Consider the following 14,970-nt stretch of genomic DNA (forward strand, 5'->3'; position numbering starts at 1 on the left):
CTGCAGCTCGTACCGTCATTTCTCCCCCGAAGCACTCAGAGGCCAGCTGGGCTGAGTCGAAGGGCTTCACCTCGGCATCATTAAACAGGTACCTGCAGCAAACAAGTGATGCTTTTTAATCCAACTGCATGTCTGAGCAACTTGGTGCAGCTTAAAAAGTCCTTAAAATCATTTAGTGCAATTCAAAGTGATGGAAGGATCCTTAAACGGCTTCTTGTCAAGGATCATTGAATCCTACAGAAGGACTGTCTGACGTCAAGGATCCTTCAGATTCTACCAAAGATCGAGAATTTTCAAGGATGTGTGTGTCCTTTAAAGCACATAAATCCAATACACACTATGAACTGTAGAGGTGTGAAACCCCAGAGGCCCCACGATACAATTTTATCCTGATACTTGAGTCACGATACGATATTATTGTGATTTTAAGCATTTTGTGATACGGTGAGTATTGCGACACAATATATTGAGATTTAACTGTTAACTGCATTTTGTGTCCACAAAATTAAATTCAATCAAGAATTGTTTTGTCAAAAGACTACTTGATTGGAACCATGGACACTATTTGACACGATCAAATGATTGGTTCACTCTCCCAGTTCCCCGTGTGCAGACTGAACTTGGGAAGTCAGCCTTTTGTTTTAATGCCCCTCGCGACCTGGAATGATCTTCAACTTACACCGAGGGTCAATACGCCCAGAACATTTTTCTCCAATTTCTTAGCTTGATTGCAGACTTTCCTGCAACTGTTTTTAGCTTTGGTCATTTTAAATAGATGTTATAAATGATGTCGGTTATCTGTATTTTGAATTTGTATTTCTCATCCTCACTGAAAATGAGGCAAACCTCTGTGCCTTATGAGTTTAAAAATGTGTATATAAATAAGAGAAAATTCTCATCTCACTTCAGTTTTTTTATTCCTGCACAATGAGAGTCAAACCCACGGACTGACCAACAAAGTATTCAGTCAAACTGAACTCAACTGATATCAAACATGTATGGACGACAACAACTGCAGCATTTTATCAAACTTTCACAAACAACAACCTTCACTGGCTCTACAGGTTTCTGAGGAAATAGAAAAAAAGCCGAACTTTGCAGCGTTATTTCAACAACTTCCTGACACGATGTCCTGACGCACAACTTCTAGTTTCATACCAGTATCTATAAAAGTGAGCCTGCTACAGCCTCTGGAAAAAAAACCCTAAAGAGCGAAAATGCTGACACTGAGCCGTCGGAACACTAAATATGGATACTTGCCGGCCATGAATGGATATAATATCGCCAAGCAAAATATTGCAATACTATACCGTATCTTTTTCCCTCACCTCTAAATTTAAAGAAGCTAATGAACAATTTTTATCTGAAAAATATCTGAAAATACTAGTTTAAAATGACCACCTGTCGATCATTTAGAGGATTTTTAAGCTGCATTTTTACCTTTTGGGTCAATTTTCTTTTAATTTTTCCCCTAAAAAATGAAATAATGATTCAAATGAATGTAATACAAAGTGTAAACCATACTTTTATGTTTCATTTTCACCTCTTAATCTTAAAGTATTTTATACAAAATGAACCGAAACACTGCAAGACCTATCAATATATATATCAATAATAATGAGAATAAATATTAAACAAAATTTGAATCTAAACTAAAATTAGTTTCATATGATACCAGTATCTCCAGTTAATTCCTAAAAAGTGAGCCCGGGGTGTTCCCGGTTGCACACCTGGTAGAGCGTGTACCATGGAGGCACTGTCCTCGTAAGCAGGCGGCCCGGGTTCGAATCCGACTCGGAACCCTTTCCAGCATGTCTTCCTCTCTGTCTCCCCCTTCACTCAGCCCAAAAATGGCCAAAAAATATCTTAAAAAAAAAAAAAAGTGAGCCTACTACGGCCTCAAGGAAAAAAAAACGCAGAAAATACTGAAGGCTGTCGGAACGCTTAATATCGATACTTGGCGGCCATGAATCGATATTATAATGCCATGCAAAACATTGAGATACTATACTGTATATCGATTTTTTCCCCCTAAGTTGGAAAGAAGGAACATATCCAAGTAAACTTTCAGTTATTTTCCACTTTCACAGCAAAATCTGTTTTCGGAATAAATATGAGACGAGAAGCGACTTATCCAGTTGCTGAATCTTCACTCTTATTAAAAGATTCAGCAATTGGGGCCTAAAAGCCTTAAAAGTTGAGTTTCATAAGTAAAGGGTGCATATGCATGGATAAGTTTGCTTCAAACTAAAGAAAGACCCATCCTCGACTTTGAGAAGCACCAATATTTCCACTTCAACATGCTCTTTCTGCTCTCACCACTTGTTGTTCTTGTAGGCGTGCGGGTTGATGATGTCTCTGATGAAACTGTAGTAATGGCCGCCGTCAGCCGTGCCCGTGTGCACCGTGACCCCGATGAGGTCGTACTCGTAGCTCTCCGTCACCTTTGCCTCGCCCTCTTCCCGAAAACCTGCAGAAACACAGACGAAAAAAAGTTACGACTGTGCAGGTTTTGCAGCCTCTAAACCTGCACAAATACAACAAGAAGCTGTAATCCGTTCTCTGTGAATTCAGTGTTTTGTGATTGTTGGACGAACCCTCTTTGCGCTCTCCTTTGCCCATGAGAAAGTCCTCGGTGTAGGGCGTCATGTCGAGGCGCAGCGGGAAGGAGAAGTGTGTGTTAACCTTCTCCTTCATCATCGTCACCATGTTGAACGTGTACCTCATGGTGTTGAAGCTCAGGATGCGGGGCAGCTTTTTGAAACACGCCCTGCAGGAGAAAAAGACGCAGGACATAGTGAGACGGTGTGATGAAGGGAGGTTATTTTATCTATTTATTTTCATGCTTTTTGTCACCATACGGACCTTTTCTCCGCCCGGACCTTCTTGCCGCACTGGGAGCACGTGTACATGTTGTCTCCCTCCAGAGTGTCCTTAATGGTCACTTCATCCAGAGATTCCTGAATAAATGCAACAGCAGCACAAAGACGATGATGTTCGAAGAGTGTGAAAAGGCTTTGCTGAAAATATAAAACCTGTTTGTGTGTTTCACTCACGTAGATGTTCTTCATGTCGGCCACCTGACACCGCACCGTGTAGAACTCCTCTGCAGTCTGGCTGACGTGGTCACAGTCCTGCAGCACAAACAGTCAAGAAATCAAATTTAAAAAAACAGCTCAAAGATACTTTGACTTCTGCACTCAATCTGGAAAATGCACTGAAGATATAAACTATGTACTTCCTGTGTAATGGTCAACAAACTTCTGATTTAGCATTAAGTTATTAAAAAAATGATCATTTATACGCTACAGTAAATTCAACATGAGAGCAGCACCAATAGTTATTTACTGATTCTCACATAATACAATTATTTGACTTTTTATTTTATTATAAATAATGTTAAGTCTTAAAATAAAATCTAAGAGGTGTGTTCGAAGCTTCCTCAGAATATTTGAGATAAAGTTAACCCAAATTTTCTAAATTTTTAACCTTCATATTAAAGTTAAATATTCCTCATTAAAAAAAATAATTAAAAAAGAAATCACATTTATTTCATCAAACTCACCAGAGAAACCACATTGTTGGTGATGACGCCTCCAAATAGTGTCTTCACTGTGTTTTTCTGTGACAACAAACAAAACAAACTTACTAATAAAGTTCACATTTTAATTTGAAAATTGTACTTGTCAAGATGCAAAACTATAAATATCCATCCATCCATCCATATCCTTATATAAACCTGTAATAAATATCAGTATGTATAAGAAATGATATGTATATAAATATTTCATTTCTAACTTGTAGTAAAGTTATTCATGTGTCTTTTTTCCACATGTGCTTTTATTCTTTTACTCTAAACTCTATAACACTTTAATTAATTTAAATATCAGTGTTTTTGTGGTTTTATGACCAACCTACATGATTATCAGGGAATCAGGAAAATTTAGGAATAAAAATTAATTTCCAAAATCAAAAAAAACAAACCAAATCATAACAAATCCAAAAAATAAATTGGCTAAATCAGCAGTTCTTGATATACCAGATCTTCCTTAAAATGTTCAGAGTTGTAAAAATTAAGTAAAAAATGTTTTATTGTTCTGGTGTGTGTGTGTGTGTGTGTGTGTGTGTGTACCAGCTCCTGGGACATCTCCTCTATCTTGGTGATGAGGTCTGTGAAGAACTCCGTCATGTCCTTCTGCTCCCCGGTGTTCAGCGGCTGTTTGTCCATCGTGTAGGTTTTACAGAACGGCCGCGGGTTGTACGCTTTCCTCTCGCTCTCCTGAACGCACACAGAGGAAGGTAGAAAGATGTTACACATGTCGGGCTGATTCAGACTGCCTGCGGATTATGCTTAAAAAAAAAAATCAATCTTTACTCATACAATGGCAACCCAGTTTAGAGTAGTACATAGATTGCATATATCTCCTATTCCAAGACATTCTTTTAATCCATTACTTTCTCCTCTGTGTCTAAAATGTAAGACTGAAATAGGAACTTAACTCAGTGTCTATGGTCATATCATAAACTGCAGAAATACTGCTCTGACATGAGGGGAAAATATTTGTTAAGATCTAGAAATGGATCCAACATGTGTGATTTTGGGACTCCACTATCCATTCTCCACTCTTAACCACTGTAGCTGGCAAAATATTATATAAGATCATAGTTTTTACTAATAGAAAAACTTTAAGTTATTCAGAATATTAACACGACTGTGAAAAAAATATTAAAATCTCCTCAAATAAAAAAGGAGAGCAGAAATTAAGTTTTAATTCTGTTCTGTCAATAAAACGTGCTGTTTGTCAAAAATCATATGTTGCTGACATTATTAAGGAATAAACCTGCAGGAAACACAACAGGAGATATAAGGCTCAGACACTATTATTCTGCTCATGTTCAAATATCATACAATCAATCCAGATTGTAATTATCATGACAGGCCTAATCTTGTGTCCAGCATAAAAAATTAACAAAATAAGCATTCAGTAGATGCATTTTTAAGTTTTGTGAAGTTTTGTGAGTTTTATGTGAAAATTATACTTTTTTTGTGTGGAGAAAAAACAAAAACATATCAGAAAGTCATTGTTCCAAGCAGATCATTTTCTATGTGTTGAGGGATCATTAAACTCTAAAGTAGAGAGAAATGTAAATCTCACCATGAGATACGTGAACATCTTCTGCAGCTCCAGCAGCGTGGTCTTGTGTTTGATATCCTCCGCGTACTGCACAGACACAGACACACAGTATGAGATCTACACACTGTTTTGAATGTAAATGATGCTCTCCTGGGCATGCTGTGCCCTTAGTTCATCCTGCAGGTACTGACCTTGGCAGTGAAGACGGCCTGGCGGGCCTCGGGGATCATGTAGAGCTGCTGGATGGTGGAGGCAAGATAACAGGTCGCTCCCAGGTTAGTCAGACCCACGAAGCGGCACTCAGCCCGGACGTCATCGTGGGGCCAGTAGTCCCACTTATACGGAGCGTGAGAGGCTGAAGGAAGAACATCAGAGAAGTTTAATGCATGAATCAATATTTCTGACATTAATTCATAGCATGTGTCATGTAAAGAAGCTTGTTTGCAGAGATGTCACTCTTTCTGCAGGTTTTCAGATATTTTTTAGCTGTTTTTTGTAGTTTTAAAGCATTTTTACTGTGCAGTTTATTGCAGCTGTCCCAGAGTCTCCAGCATCAGTCCAATCAGAGGAACGATGTCTCAGAGAAACAGACTGGATTCACTGTAGCAAAGCTCAAATTGAGTCAGATCATCGTCCCGGAGGACTTCTGACACAGAGTGTAGCCTGCAAGTGTCCTACTTTAATAATAAAGTGAATACTGGAATTGCATTGATCAGAAGGACAGAAAAACGACTCTAGATAAATTAATATATTGTTCTGTGGGGGTGTAAATAGTTAAAAACATTAAAATCTGATGTTCTGCGTTTGTCAGCTTTGTTCTGAATTCTTCATGCCACCTAGTGGACAAAAAAATTGAAGCAGCTTAACAGATTTATTCTCAAGTAAAACTGCAAATCCAAAATATCTACTTTTATTTCAGGTGGCAATAATAATAATAATAATAATAATAACAGTTAGAATTTGAGAGCAGTTATTTTTGTTTCTGTGATCAAACAACTCAATATTTACTGCATTCTTGTCAAACTTTCCCAATATGGAAATAAGGTTGCAAATAAACTGCTATGAAGATTATTATTTAATAAGTAAATATAAACTTAATTCAGAGAAAAAACAAACCTATTGTACTGCACAGCAAAAATGTAAAAATGTAAAAAAAAAAATAATCAGCAAGGATTTAAATGCAATGAAGTCAGAAAGTTTTTTTTTTAAATTGTAAATCCTTCAGATTCAAATTAATCTATTTTTTATTTATAGTAATTATAAAGTATTTATAAGTGCAGAATAACCTGCCTTGAATATCTACCCTTAAAATATTGCCTAATTTACAATTAATTATTCATCAGTATAGATTTTTTTTTTTTTTAAATCTAAATGTTTTTAAGAAATCAGTAGGCTGAAATAATAATAATTAATAATAATAATAATAATAATAATAATAATAATAATAATAATAATAATAATAATTTGAAAAAAGAAACATGTTGAGCTGAGCAGGTACATAACTAACAGTGAGAAAAAAATATTTTGAGGTCATGCACTTTTCAATAAATTCTCTGTCCTACATTAAAAAACAAGCAAATAGCACTTTAAAGATGTTATAAAGACTTTCAGACCTCAACTAAATGTTAAATAACTTTTAAAGTTGGAAACTTTAACAAAATGTGTTTTTAGTTTTTGTTTTCTCGGGCAGAAAATCTGTTTCCTGATCTGCCCGGTAACAGCCTGTCCAATCCCAGCGTGCAGCCGCCGGCGTGCTCACCCTGCATGTGCTGCGACATGACCCAGTTGTGGAGCAGCCGGTAGTTCTCCACTGAGCCCTTCACCGTCTCCACCAGCAGGTCGTAGGCGGCGGCCCGGGCGGCGTGGGACTTGCATTTGGGCTGAGCGCGGTCGGCCAGGCTGGGCAGCAGGAAGAGCAGGTTGTGGACGTCTCGCAGGAACTCCTGACCCTCGCGGGAGAACTTGAAGGGAGGCTTGTGTTTGAGGACGCTGGTGGCGAGACGCAGGAGGCCGGTGAGCCCGTCGTCCTCGATCGTCCCGTCCTGCTGGTCCAGGATCTCACGGCTGCAGGAGAGAGGGACACGGAGGTCATGGAGGGTCGGGTTTATCTTCCAACACTCTACAGTTCAAACATTTTATTATTTCTGACCTACAAATCCCTCCACGACCTTACCCCTCCTATCTCACTGACCTCCTCCACCCCTACGTACCACCCCCAAACCTGAGGTCCTCTGACAGGTCTGGGGATGGCCCCCCGCACCAAACTTAAAAGCTTTGGGGCTCGTGCCTTCAGCTCTGCAGCCCCCACCCTCTGCAACTCTCTCCTGCCCTAAACCTGAAATGCTTCCTCCTTGGACATTTTCAAAAAACTTTAAAAGGCTCCATCTCTTCACAAAGGCATTCGGACTCAATTAACTCCCTCAACCTGTCATCAGTGCCCAAGTTTTTTTTAGTCATTCGACTGTATTGTATTGTAAAGCGTCTTTGGGTTTCTTGAAAGGAGCTATATAAATTTAAGCTATTATTATTTAGAGCCGCTTGTAAAGCTTGATGGAAGAAAAGTTGGGCACAGATTGTCACTTTTGAATGTGTGCTTCCCTGTTTCCTGAGATTTTGTTTCATTGACAAAAGTTCATACATGCAAAAATAATTTGGTTACAGACAAAATCAAGACTTTACAGTCCTCTGCATGCTTTATTAGAAAGACTGGCTTGAAATGCACCGTCTCATTCTGGATAACAACAGGTATAAATAAAACTACACAGGTTTTGTCCCAGTATCTCCGACATTATTCCCATCAGAGGGACGATGTCTCTCAGAAATAGACTGGTGTCTCTGTAGCAAAGCTCAAATTGAGTCAGATCATCGTTGCGGAGGACTTCTGACACAGAGTGTAGCCTGCATTAGTGTATATAACAGGTGACATTGACAAAAAGCAAACCATAAACCGAAAGATTAAGCAGCAAAAACCTCCTCAGAATAGAAATAATGTGCACTCAAAAGGTGCAACATGTGCAGGCGTTCAATAAACCAAACTCAGAGCTCAGATACAGCAGACTGTATATATATTGTGTGTTCTGACCTCCTGATGCAGTCGGCGAGGTGTCGGGCAAGAGCGTCCAGGTCCAGCAGCGTGGTCTGCATCGAGCCGGCCAGCGACAGAGAGGGAGAGACCTTCTGTGAGTTCAAACAGATCAACACTAGCAGCAGCTCAATGAAACATCACAACAATACTACAAACAATCTGTCAGCTGATCTGTGTGATCATCAGCACTGTGGATTTAAAGGTTCCCACCTGGCTGGCGTCTTTAACGTGGATGTTGTCGATGAGTTTGCAGAGCAGCCAGAAGTATTCCTTACAGCCCGTCCTCAGCAGAGGCTCCTCCTCGTAGTCCTCCACCTGCAGGACACACAAAGTCCCCTTTTAAAAACAGCAAAGGACACACAATCTAAAGCATCCTCATAGACTGAATCCTCAACATCAGTCAGTTTGGATCTCTCAAGTAAGTAACAACCAATAATCTGCAGCATAACTGTGAATAATAAAATCGATACAGCATAGTGTTGCGATATTTAGCATGGCAATATTATATCGATTTATAGTCTCCAAGTATCGATATTTAGCATTTATTTAGCGTCAGTATCAGGCTTACTTTTAGGAATCAGTTCAGTTCAGTTTGACTGAATACTTTGTTGGTCAGTCTGTGACCAACATTGTGGAGAAATATAAAGACTGAAGTGAGATGAATACACTGAGAATTTTATTTGATATAAAATGCAGTTAAACAGTTAAATCGCAATATATTGTATCACAAATAATATCGCAAAATACTTGAAATCACAATAAAATCGTTAAAATGTAACCTGTTGAGTTTAACGTATTTATACACATATATTTTACACAACACATTTACATCTGGGCTATTGTTTGTTTACAGAAACATAAAACTCCACAGGTTTTGTCCCAGTGTCTTTCCACATTAATCCCATCAGAGGGACGATGTCTCTCAGAAACAAACTAGATTCACTGTAGCAAAGCTCAAATTGAGTCAGATCATCGTCCCGGAGGACTTCTGACACAGAGTGTAGCCTGCAGATGAGTTTCTTGTATTTCTTTGTATTCTTGTGTGTGAGACTCACCCTGAGCGGTTTGAGGGCCTGTGCGTCAGGCAGGAACTTGAGGAGCGTGGAGGCGGCGAGCAGCAGGAAGGACCTGTTGATGGACTCTCCGCCCTCCAGACCCGACAGAGAGAGCTTGTAGAGGCCGTTACACGCCTCGTGCCTCACAGCCGGCTGCAAAACAACAACAACAACACGTCAGACAACAAACTGCTTGTTTTCCAATTCCTCTAACTTTAACTTGACTTCCAGGTAAGATCACATGAAGGTTTAGCAGAATATGAGCTCAGTCTGAACTTCATCGCACGTCTCAAATCGATTTGGGGCTTGTGTTCAACAAATCAAACGCTCCCTAGTCATGAAAAAGTAATGCCCGATTGAAAGGAATTGTTCAACATTTTGCTTATTTGATTTCTTGTGATATCACTCACGATAAATTCTATTTTTTTGCACGGAGAAGAGCAGCAAGACTTTCCACTCCTAATTCATGAAGCTGTGCTGAAAGTTGCTGAAATGTATATTGTTTATAATGGCATTTGTTTATTATCTATTTATTCTATTTGCCATCTGCTTTCTATTTTACATTTGTTTTATTCTTAACATTAGCATTTCACACTGGAAATAAGTTTGTGATTGTTTCAAATTTAGTTTTTGTCAATTTTTCATGAATAATTTTGTAAAAAAAAAAAACGGCAGAATTGTGAAATTACCTTATGAGTTGCAATTCAATAGATAGATAACAAAAAGCTCCATTCAAATTGCTCACCGCTTGCTGCAAAAAAGAAATAAAAAAGCTGCACTGTAGATATAATTCATAAACTCGTAACCCTGGCCAGGCATTCAGATGAATCTGATAGCCACAAACCATAGTTTACCAAAAATAAATAATTTATTTCTGTATCGGGGTCGTGCTGCTTTAAACTCAAGGTGTGAGCGGTATCGGAGCAAAATTAGAGCGCGAGATAGGACGACAAATCCAAAATCCTGCTACGTACACTCCCCACACTGTGGAGCTGTCTGCAGGATTTGTATTTACTTGGTTACTGTAATAATGCTTTTTCACGTTCCTGCGCAGGAGGCAACCATAAACTTATAGCATAAACCTGATACTCAGGTGTGCTTGTATTAGAGGAACAAGACTTGTGTCTCCTCTGACAACTTTGCCATATAAGCAAAATCTTTATGAAACTTCAATGTACCAAAATAACTTTGCATGATAAGAACTTTAAGTCACTGTATTTGGTTCATTCATTCTGAAGCCTGCCAGAACTGAATCCAACATTGTTTGTGCTTTGAACGACCAACCACTACTGTCACTATAAACTTGTGAGGGACGTGTGTATGTGTGGACCGGCTCACCTCGGGCACCAGCAGGGTGAGTTTCTTCAGCCAGTCGTGGAGGTGGTCGCTGTCGGCTAGACTGGACTTTACTGTGGAGGAGCAGTGAGCCCAGCTCACCAGCAGCCACATGGAGTAGTGAGTCACTGGAGAGAAAAACAGGAACATCACCGTCATGACACTGCCAAATATAACAGGCCAGACTGTTTCATTGAGCTGCATCTGATCTGTTTTTGTTGTTTTTATTGGATTTGTTTTGGGGTGAGAGTTGAGGTTTGTTTTCCTTTATTCTGCATGTTTTTTTCCCAGTTTAGTTTAGAGACTAAACACCAAATCTACACATGCAACAGGTGGATATTTGCATCAAAATTTAAATAAACTTTGACTTGAAAGATTGAATTCAAAGCTACAGGGATATTAATTTGTTGACACTGTGATGTTTATGCACATAATTAACGACTTTTTATTAAACATGCATAACAGCTTTTCATTATTTCCGAATTTCCCTAAAAATTCATATTTTCATCACAACAAGCATTAAACATGATTATTTAGCAGATGTTTTTTTTTTTTATTGCTTCTTAGATTTTAGACATTTTTATTGCATTATATTTTATATATAATATTACTTTATTTTGTATTACTTTTTAATTTTGTATATTTTATGTGTCTTTACATTTCCTCATTTTACTGGATATTTGTATTGCTCCTTTGATTTTGTTATTGCATTTTTATTTCATTATATTTTATATATCTGTATTCTTTATTTTTAGGGATTTTTTTTATAAATTTTATTTTTTGTTATTACATTTAAATTTAATTTTGTGTAAATATATATATATATATATATATATATAAAATCTATTGTTTAAATCTATTTGTTTTGGGGTGATAGATGTTGAGGTTTCTTTATCCTTTATTCTGCATGCTTTCCCCCCCTTTTTTCTTCAGAATTTCATCACTGTGTGGAAATATGCCTCATAAATATTCTCACCTTCATGACGAGACCTGTGGTCAGACTGAGCCTTGAGAACTCTGTCGAACAGAAATACAACATGTAAATAATATTTGAAATATTTAAATACCAGAAGAATATTTGAGCTCCTGCTGTATTTAGTCACCTGTGTGCGAGGTTGTCGTAGGTGTAGGCCACGTTGATCAAACGCTGGATGAGGTTGGTGCCCTGAACGAGGCTGAGGAACACCTGTGAACCAACAGACGGATCAGGTGACGGTCAGATCCCAGAGAGTTTGAGATAATCAAGTGTCTGCTGCTGGTGGAACAGTTACCTCAGTCAGCCGGGGGATGTGCAGGCCCTTCCCGTGCTCCACCGTGGACTTGCGGGATTTGCCCGGCCACGCCCGCTTGCGCTGGCTGTCGGCGAGCCCAGACCAGGAGAAGACATCGTGGTAGGCCAGGTCCAGGTCTGCGGGGTCGACCGCAAACTGGCAGATCAGCTTCAGCAGGCAGGCCAGGCAGTCCAGCAGCCACTGAGGAGGAGGAGGAGGAGGAGGAGGAGGAGGAGGAGGAGGAGGAGGAGGAGGAGGAGGAGGAGGAGACGAGAGGGAACAATATGAAACTCAGCAACATCCCAGTGCTTCCAACTCCTCAGTAAGGAAAGTAGTTATTGGCTATCCTAAAAGTTGCTAAATGATCATCACCTAGTTTGCATCATTAGCATGTGCCTGTAATTGAAATGGACGCTGTAGGAGTGAGAATTTCTTGATAATAACCAAAATCATTATCAAGAAAACCAAATGTCTAGATATCAGCTCTTATATTTAACTCTTATCAGCTATTTTTGTTGCCATCATTATATTTGTCCAAACAAATGCACCTTTAATTGTAGCAGGCATTAAAATGAACAAGGTATTAGAGAAAACAAGGGTGGTCTAATAATTTTTTCCATGACTGTATAAGCAAGTCAGCAGCGACTTCATGCATGCAGGATTCATTTGCAGACTGGACGAGGAGGGTTTACATCTCCGGTTCTGGCTGCAGCTGGGAGGGGCTGCTGCGGGAGGACTGGGCCGGTTGTGAGTGCTTTGGGATGAGGGACGGGCAGTCGGAAGCCCCCGGTGCTCGTTAACATGAATAGGAACTACGGTAGTCTCCAATAACACTAGAAAAAGTCACTAGATTTGTCCTGAGACGCTTTTTTGAAAAAAGTTGCTACAAAGTAGCTACAAAGTCACTTAGTTGGCAACATTGCAACATCCTTCTTTCAAATGCTCAAAGACAAGAATTCAATCAATGTTTTCCCTCTCACCACGGTCCAGGACTCCTGGTCTTTGGGCTCCAGGATGCCCGAGTTGAAGATCTCCAGGAGCAGCTGGAGGCCTCCAGACGAAACAAACTGGAGGACAGAAAGAATAACACAGAATCCAACTTTAACTTCTGTATACTGTGGTTTTATTTACATCTTAAACAACTACTGACATTTGGAAGACAGTAAAAGAGGAAAAAAAAATAAAGCCTTAAACAAAAGGTATTTATGTGTAGTAGTGTCACAGTCACGGATGTTCACCTTGCAGCTCCAGGTGTTCTTGCTGTTTTCTATCTGATCCTCACTGGAGTCGTCGGAGTCTGGATACAGATCGCTGTAGCTGCCCTGAACACACACACACAATGAGCAATTGTTATTAGTTAATATATAATATACATGTCTGCCTCCTCGGTTTGTATTTGGTTTAGTTTTGTTGGTTTGTTTGTCTGTTTGTCAGCAGGATTACTTAAAAAACTACTGGCCTGATGTTCATGAAACCTGAAACTAGTGCGAAGTAAGAGGTATTATCAGATCACCAACATTCATCATACCACTAATCACTATCACTAATATATCAGTATCAATGACTGACTTGCTAAAATTCCTTGTGTTAATAATAATGATGTTTGTGTTGATGTTGTTCATGTACATTAAACACTATAAATGGCTGACAAAGTGCTTACAATTAATTCCGAAAACATAATTTTTTTTTTAGAAAATAGACATTCCTGCTTATTCTGCCTTCACATTGTAAAAAGCCATGAAAACTTCAAAACAAATGTGAAATACATGTAGACACGTCTTTTTTAAATTAATAAACATGTGTAAAGAGTGTTTTCCTCACGGTGGACTCTCGATGGATACGTCGGTTGGGTTTGCCGAGCGCCTCGATGATCTCCAGAGCGTATAGCAGCTTGTGAGGACTTTTAATCCTCAGCAACTCTTTCCAGCACAGACCCTCGCCGTTCTACACACACACACACAATGACAAAAACACACACACCATCAGTAACTCACTCTCTGGCCGACAAACAGAGCTATTTGAATTTGTAACCGCAGTGTAATATTAATTTTTGTTAAGTTATTATTTAGTCTTCTGTCAAATGCCGTTGTGAGTAAATATAATTTATTTTTTTATGAATGACAAAAATTACATTGAGTAGGAGAAATAAATTAATAAAAGTAAAAATAAAAAAAAAATACATAGAAATAAATAAAAAATACATAGAAATAAATTATTATTATTATGTGTTTTTTCTCATTCTCATTTATTTATTTCCACATTTATTTTTACATTTCCATATCAATATATCTATTGAGAAAAACCTTTTTTTTATTTCTTCTTTTATAGGTATTTACTTTTTATATTTACTGATTTTATTTTGAATGGATTCTATGTTATTGCTTCTTATATTTTTTATTATATAATTATTTAATCTTTTATTTACCGTTTTTTTTTTTCATTTTTATGTATATTTCCACTGCTTTTATATTTTGTTATTACATTTTATTTAATTATATATACATTTTCTCATTTTGTGTATATTTTAAACATCTTTTATATTTAGTGTTTTTCTTTTTGAATGGAAATTATACTGTATTACATTATGAGAAGAATATATATATATATATATATATATATATATATATATTCTTCTCATTCTGTATATATTTTAAATATTTTTTATATTTAGTGTTTTTCTTTATTATGAACATACACAAAATTAAAAATTCCCATTGTTTTAAAATTCCTAGTTTTCCAGTCAGTGTGTAAATATGTAACTTTAGTCATATCTGAAAAGTCCTTCAGGTGATTTAACTGCAGTTCAGATGTACTCTCCATCTCTTCCTGCATGTTTAGGACTTGAACTAAACCTAATTTTTCTGCCTTTAACTCTTGAAAGTTATTTTGGTGACTGACCGTGTCGTCTGAGATGTTCTGGAAGGCCTGAAGCATCTTGGGACACGTAGGCAGCAGCATCAGCAGCTCCCAAACCCGACGGGACAGATTCTCTGCGTGGAGGTGAAGCTCCTCACAGCGCGCACTCTGCACACACACAAAAATGAATACATGAACCGAACAATGCAGTGGTGAGTTACGGGTTTCCTCCG

The 14,970-nt window shown here is 38.2% G+C and overlaps 1 protein-coding gene across 4 annotated transcripts in view; it reads right to left on the reverse strand.

The window, feature by feature from the left end:
• usp34 (ubiquitin specific peptidase 34) overlaps positions 1 to 14,970 on the reverse strand; it is an 82,850-nt gene that overhangs the window by 26,114 nt on the left and 41,766 nt on the right. For 2 of the 4 annotated variants that reach the window (XM_059331697.1, XM_059331689.1), the window contains exons 29-49: positions 14,780 to 14,905; positions 13,703 to 13,825; positions 13,120 to 13,203; positions 12,862 to 12,948; positions 11,882 to 12,082; positions 11,714 to 11,796; positions 11,587 to 11,627; positions 10,614 to 10,738; positions 9,276 to 9,428; positions 8,431 to 8,535; positions 8,218 to 8,273; positions 6,895 to 7,199; positions 5,327 to 5,490; positions 5,157 to 5,222; positions 4,133 to 4,279; positions 3,566 to 3,622; positions 3,057 to 3,134; positions 2,866 to 2,960; positions 2,598 to 2,770; positions 2,320 to 2,470; positions 14 to 92 (exon numbers count right to left, since the gene is read on the reverse strand). In XM_059331697.1, the coding sequence (XP_059187680.1) occupies positions 14 to 92; positions 2,320 to 2,470; positions 2,598 to 2,770; positions 2,866 to 2,960; positions 3,057 to 3,134; positions 3,566 to 3,622; positions 4,133 to 4,279; positions 5,157 to 5,222; positions 5,327 to 5,490; positions 6,895 to 7,199; positions 8,218 to 8,273; positions 8,431 to 8,535; positions 9,276 to 9,428; positions 10,614 to 10,738; positions 11,587 to 11,627; positions 11,714 to 11,796; positions 11,882 to 12,082; positions 12,862 to 12,948; positions 13,120 to 13,203; positions 13,703 to 13,825; positions 14,780 to 14,905 (2,499 nt within the window). Of the gene's footprint in view, positions 1 to 13; positions 93 to 2,319; positions 2,471 to 2,597; positions 2,771 to 2,865; positions 2,961 to 3,056; positions 3,135 to 3,565; positions 3,623 to 4,132; positions 4,280 to 5,156; positions 5,223 to 5,326; positions 5,491 to 6,894; positions 7,200 to 8,217; positions 8,313 to 8,430; positions 8,536 to 9,275; positions 9,429 to 10,613; positions 10,739 to 11,586; positions 11,628 to 11,713; positions 11,797 to 11,881; positions 12,083 to 12,861; positions 12,949 to 13,119; positions 13,204 to 13,702; positions 13,826 to 14,779; positions 14,906 to 14,970 lie in introns of all 4 variants that reach the window. The other 2 variants (XM_059331680.1, XM_059331673.1) reach the window with 1 other exon arrangement.

This window comes from Centropristis striata, chromosome 1 (genome assembly GCF_030273125.1).
Source record: "Centropristis striata isolate RG_2023a ecotype Rhode Island chromosome 1, C.striata_1.0, whole genome shotgun sequence".
NCBI lineage: Eukaryota > Metazoa > Chordata > Actinopteri > Perciformes > Serranidae > Centropristis > Centropristis striata.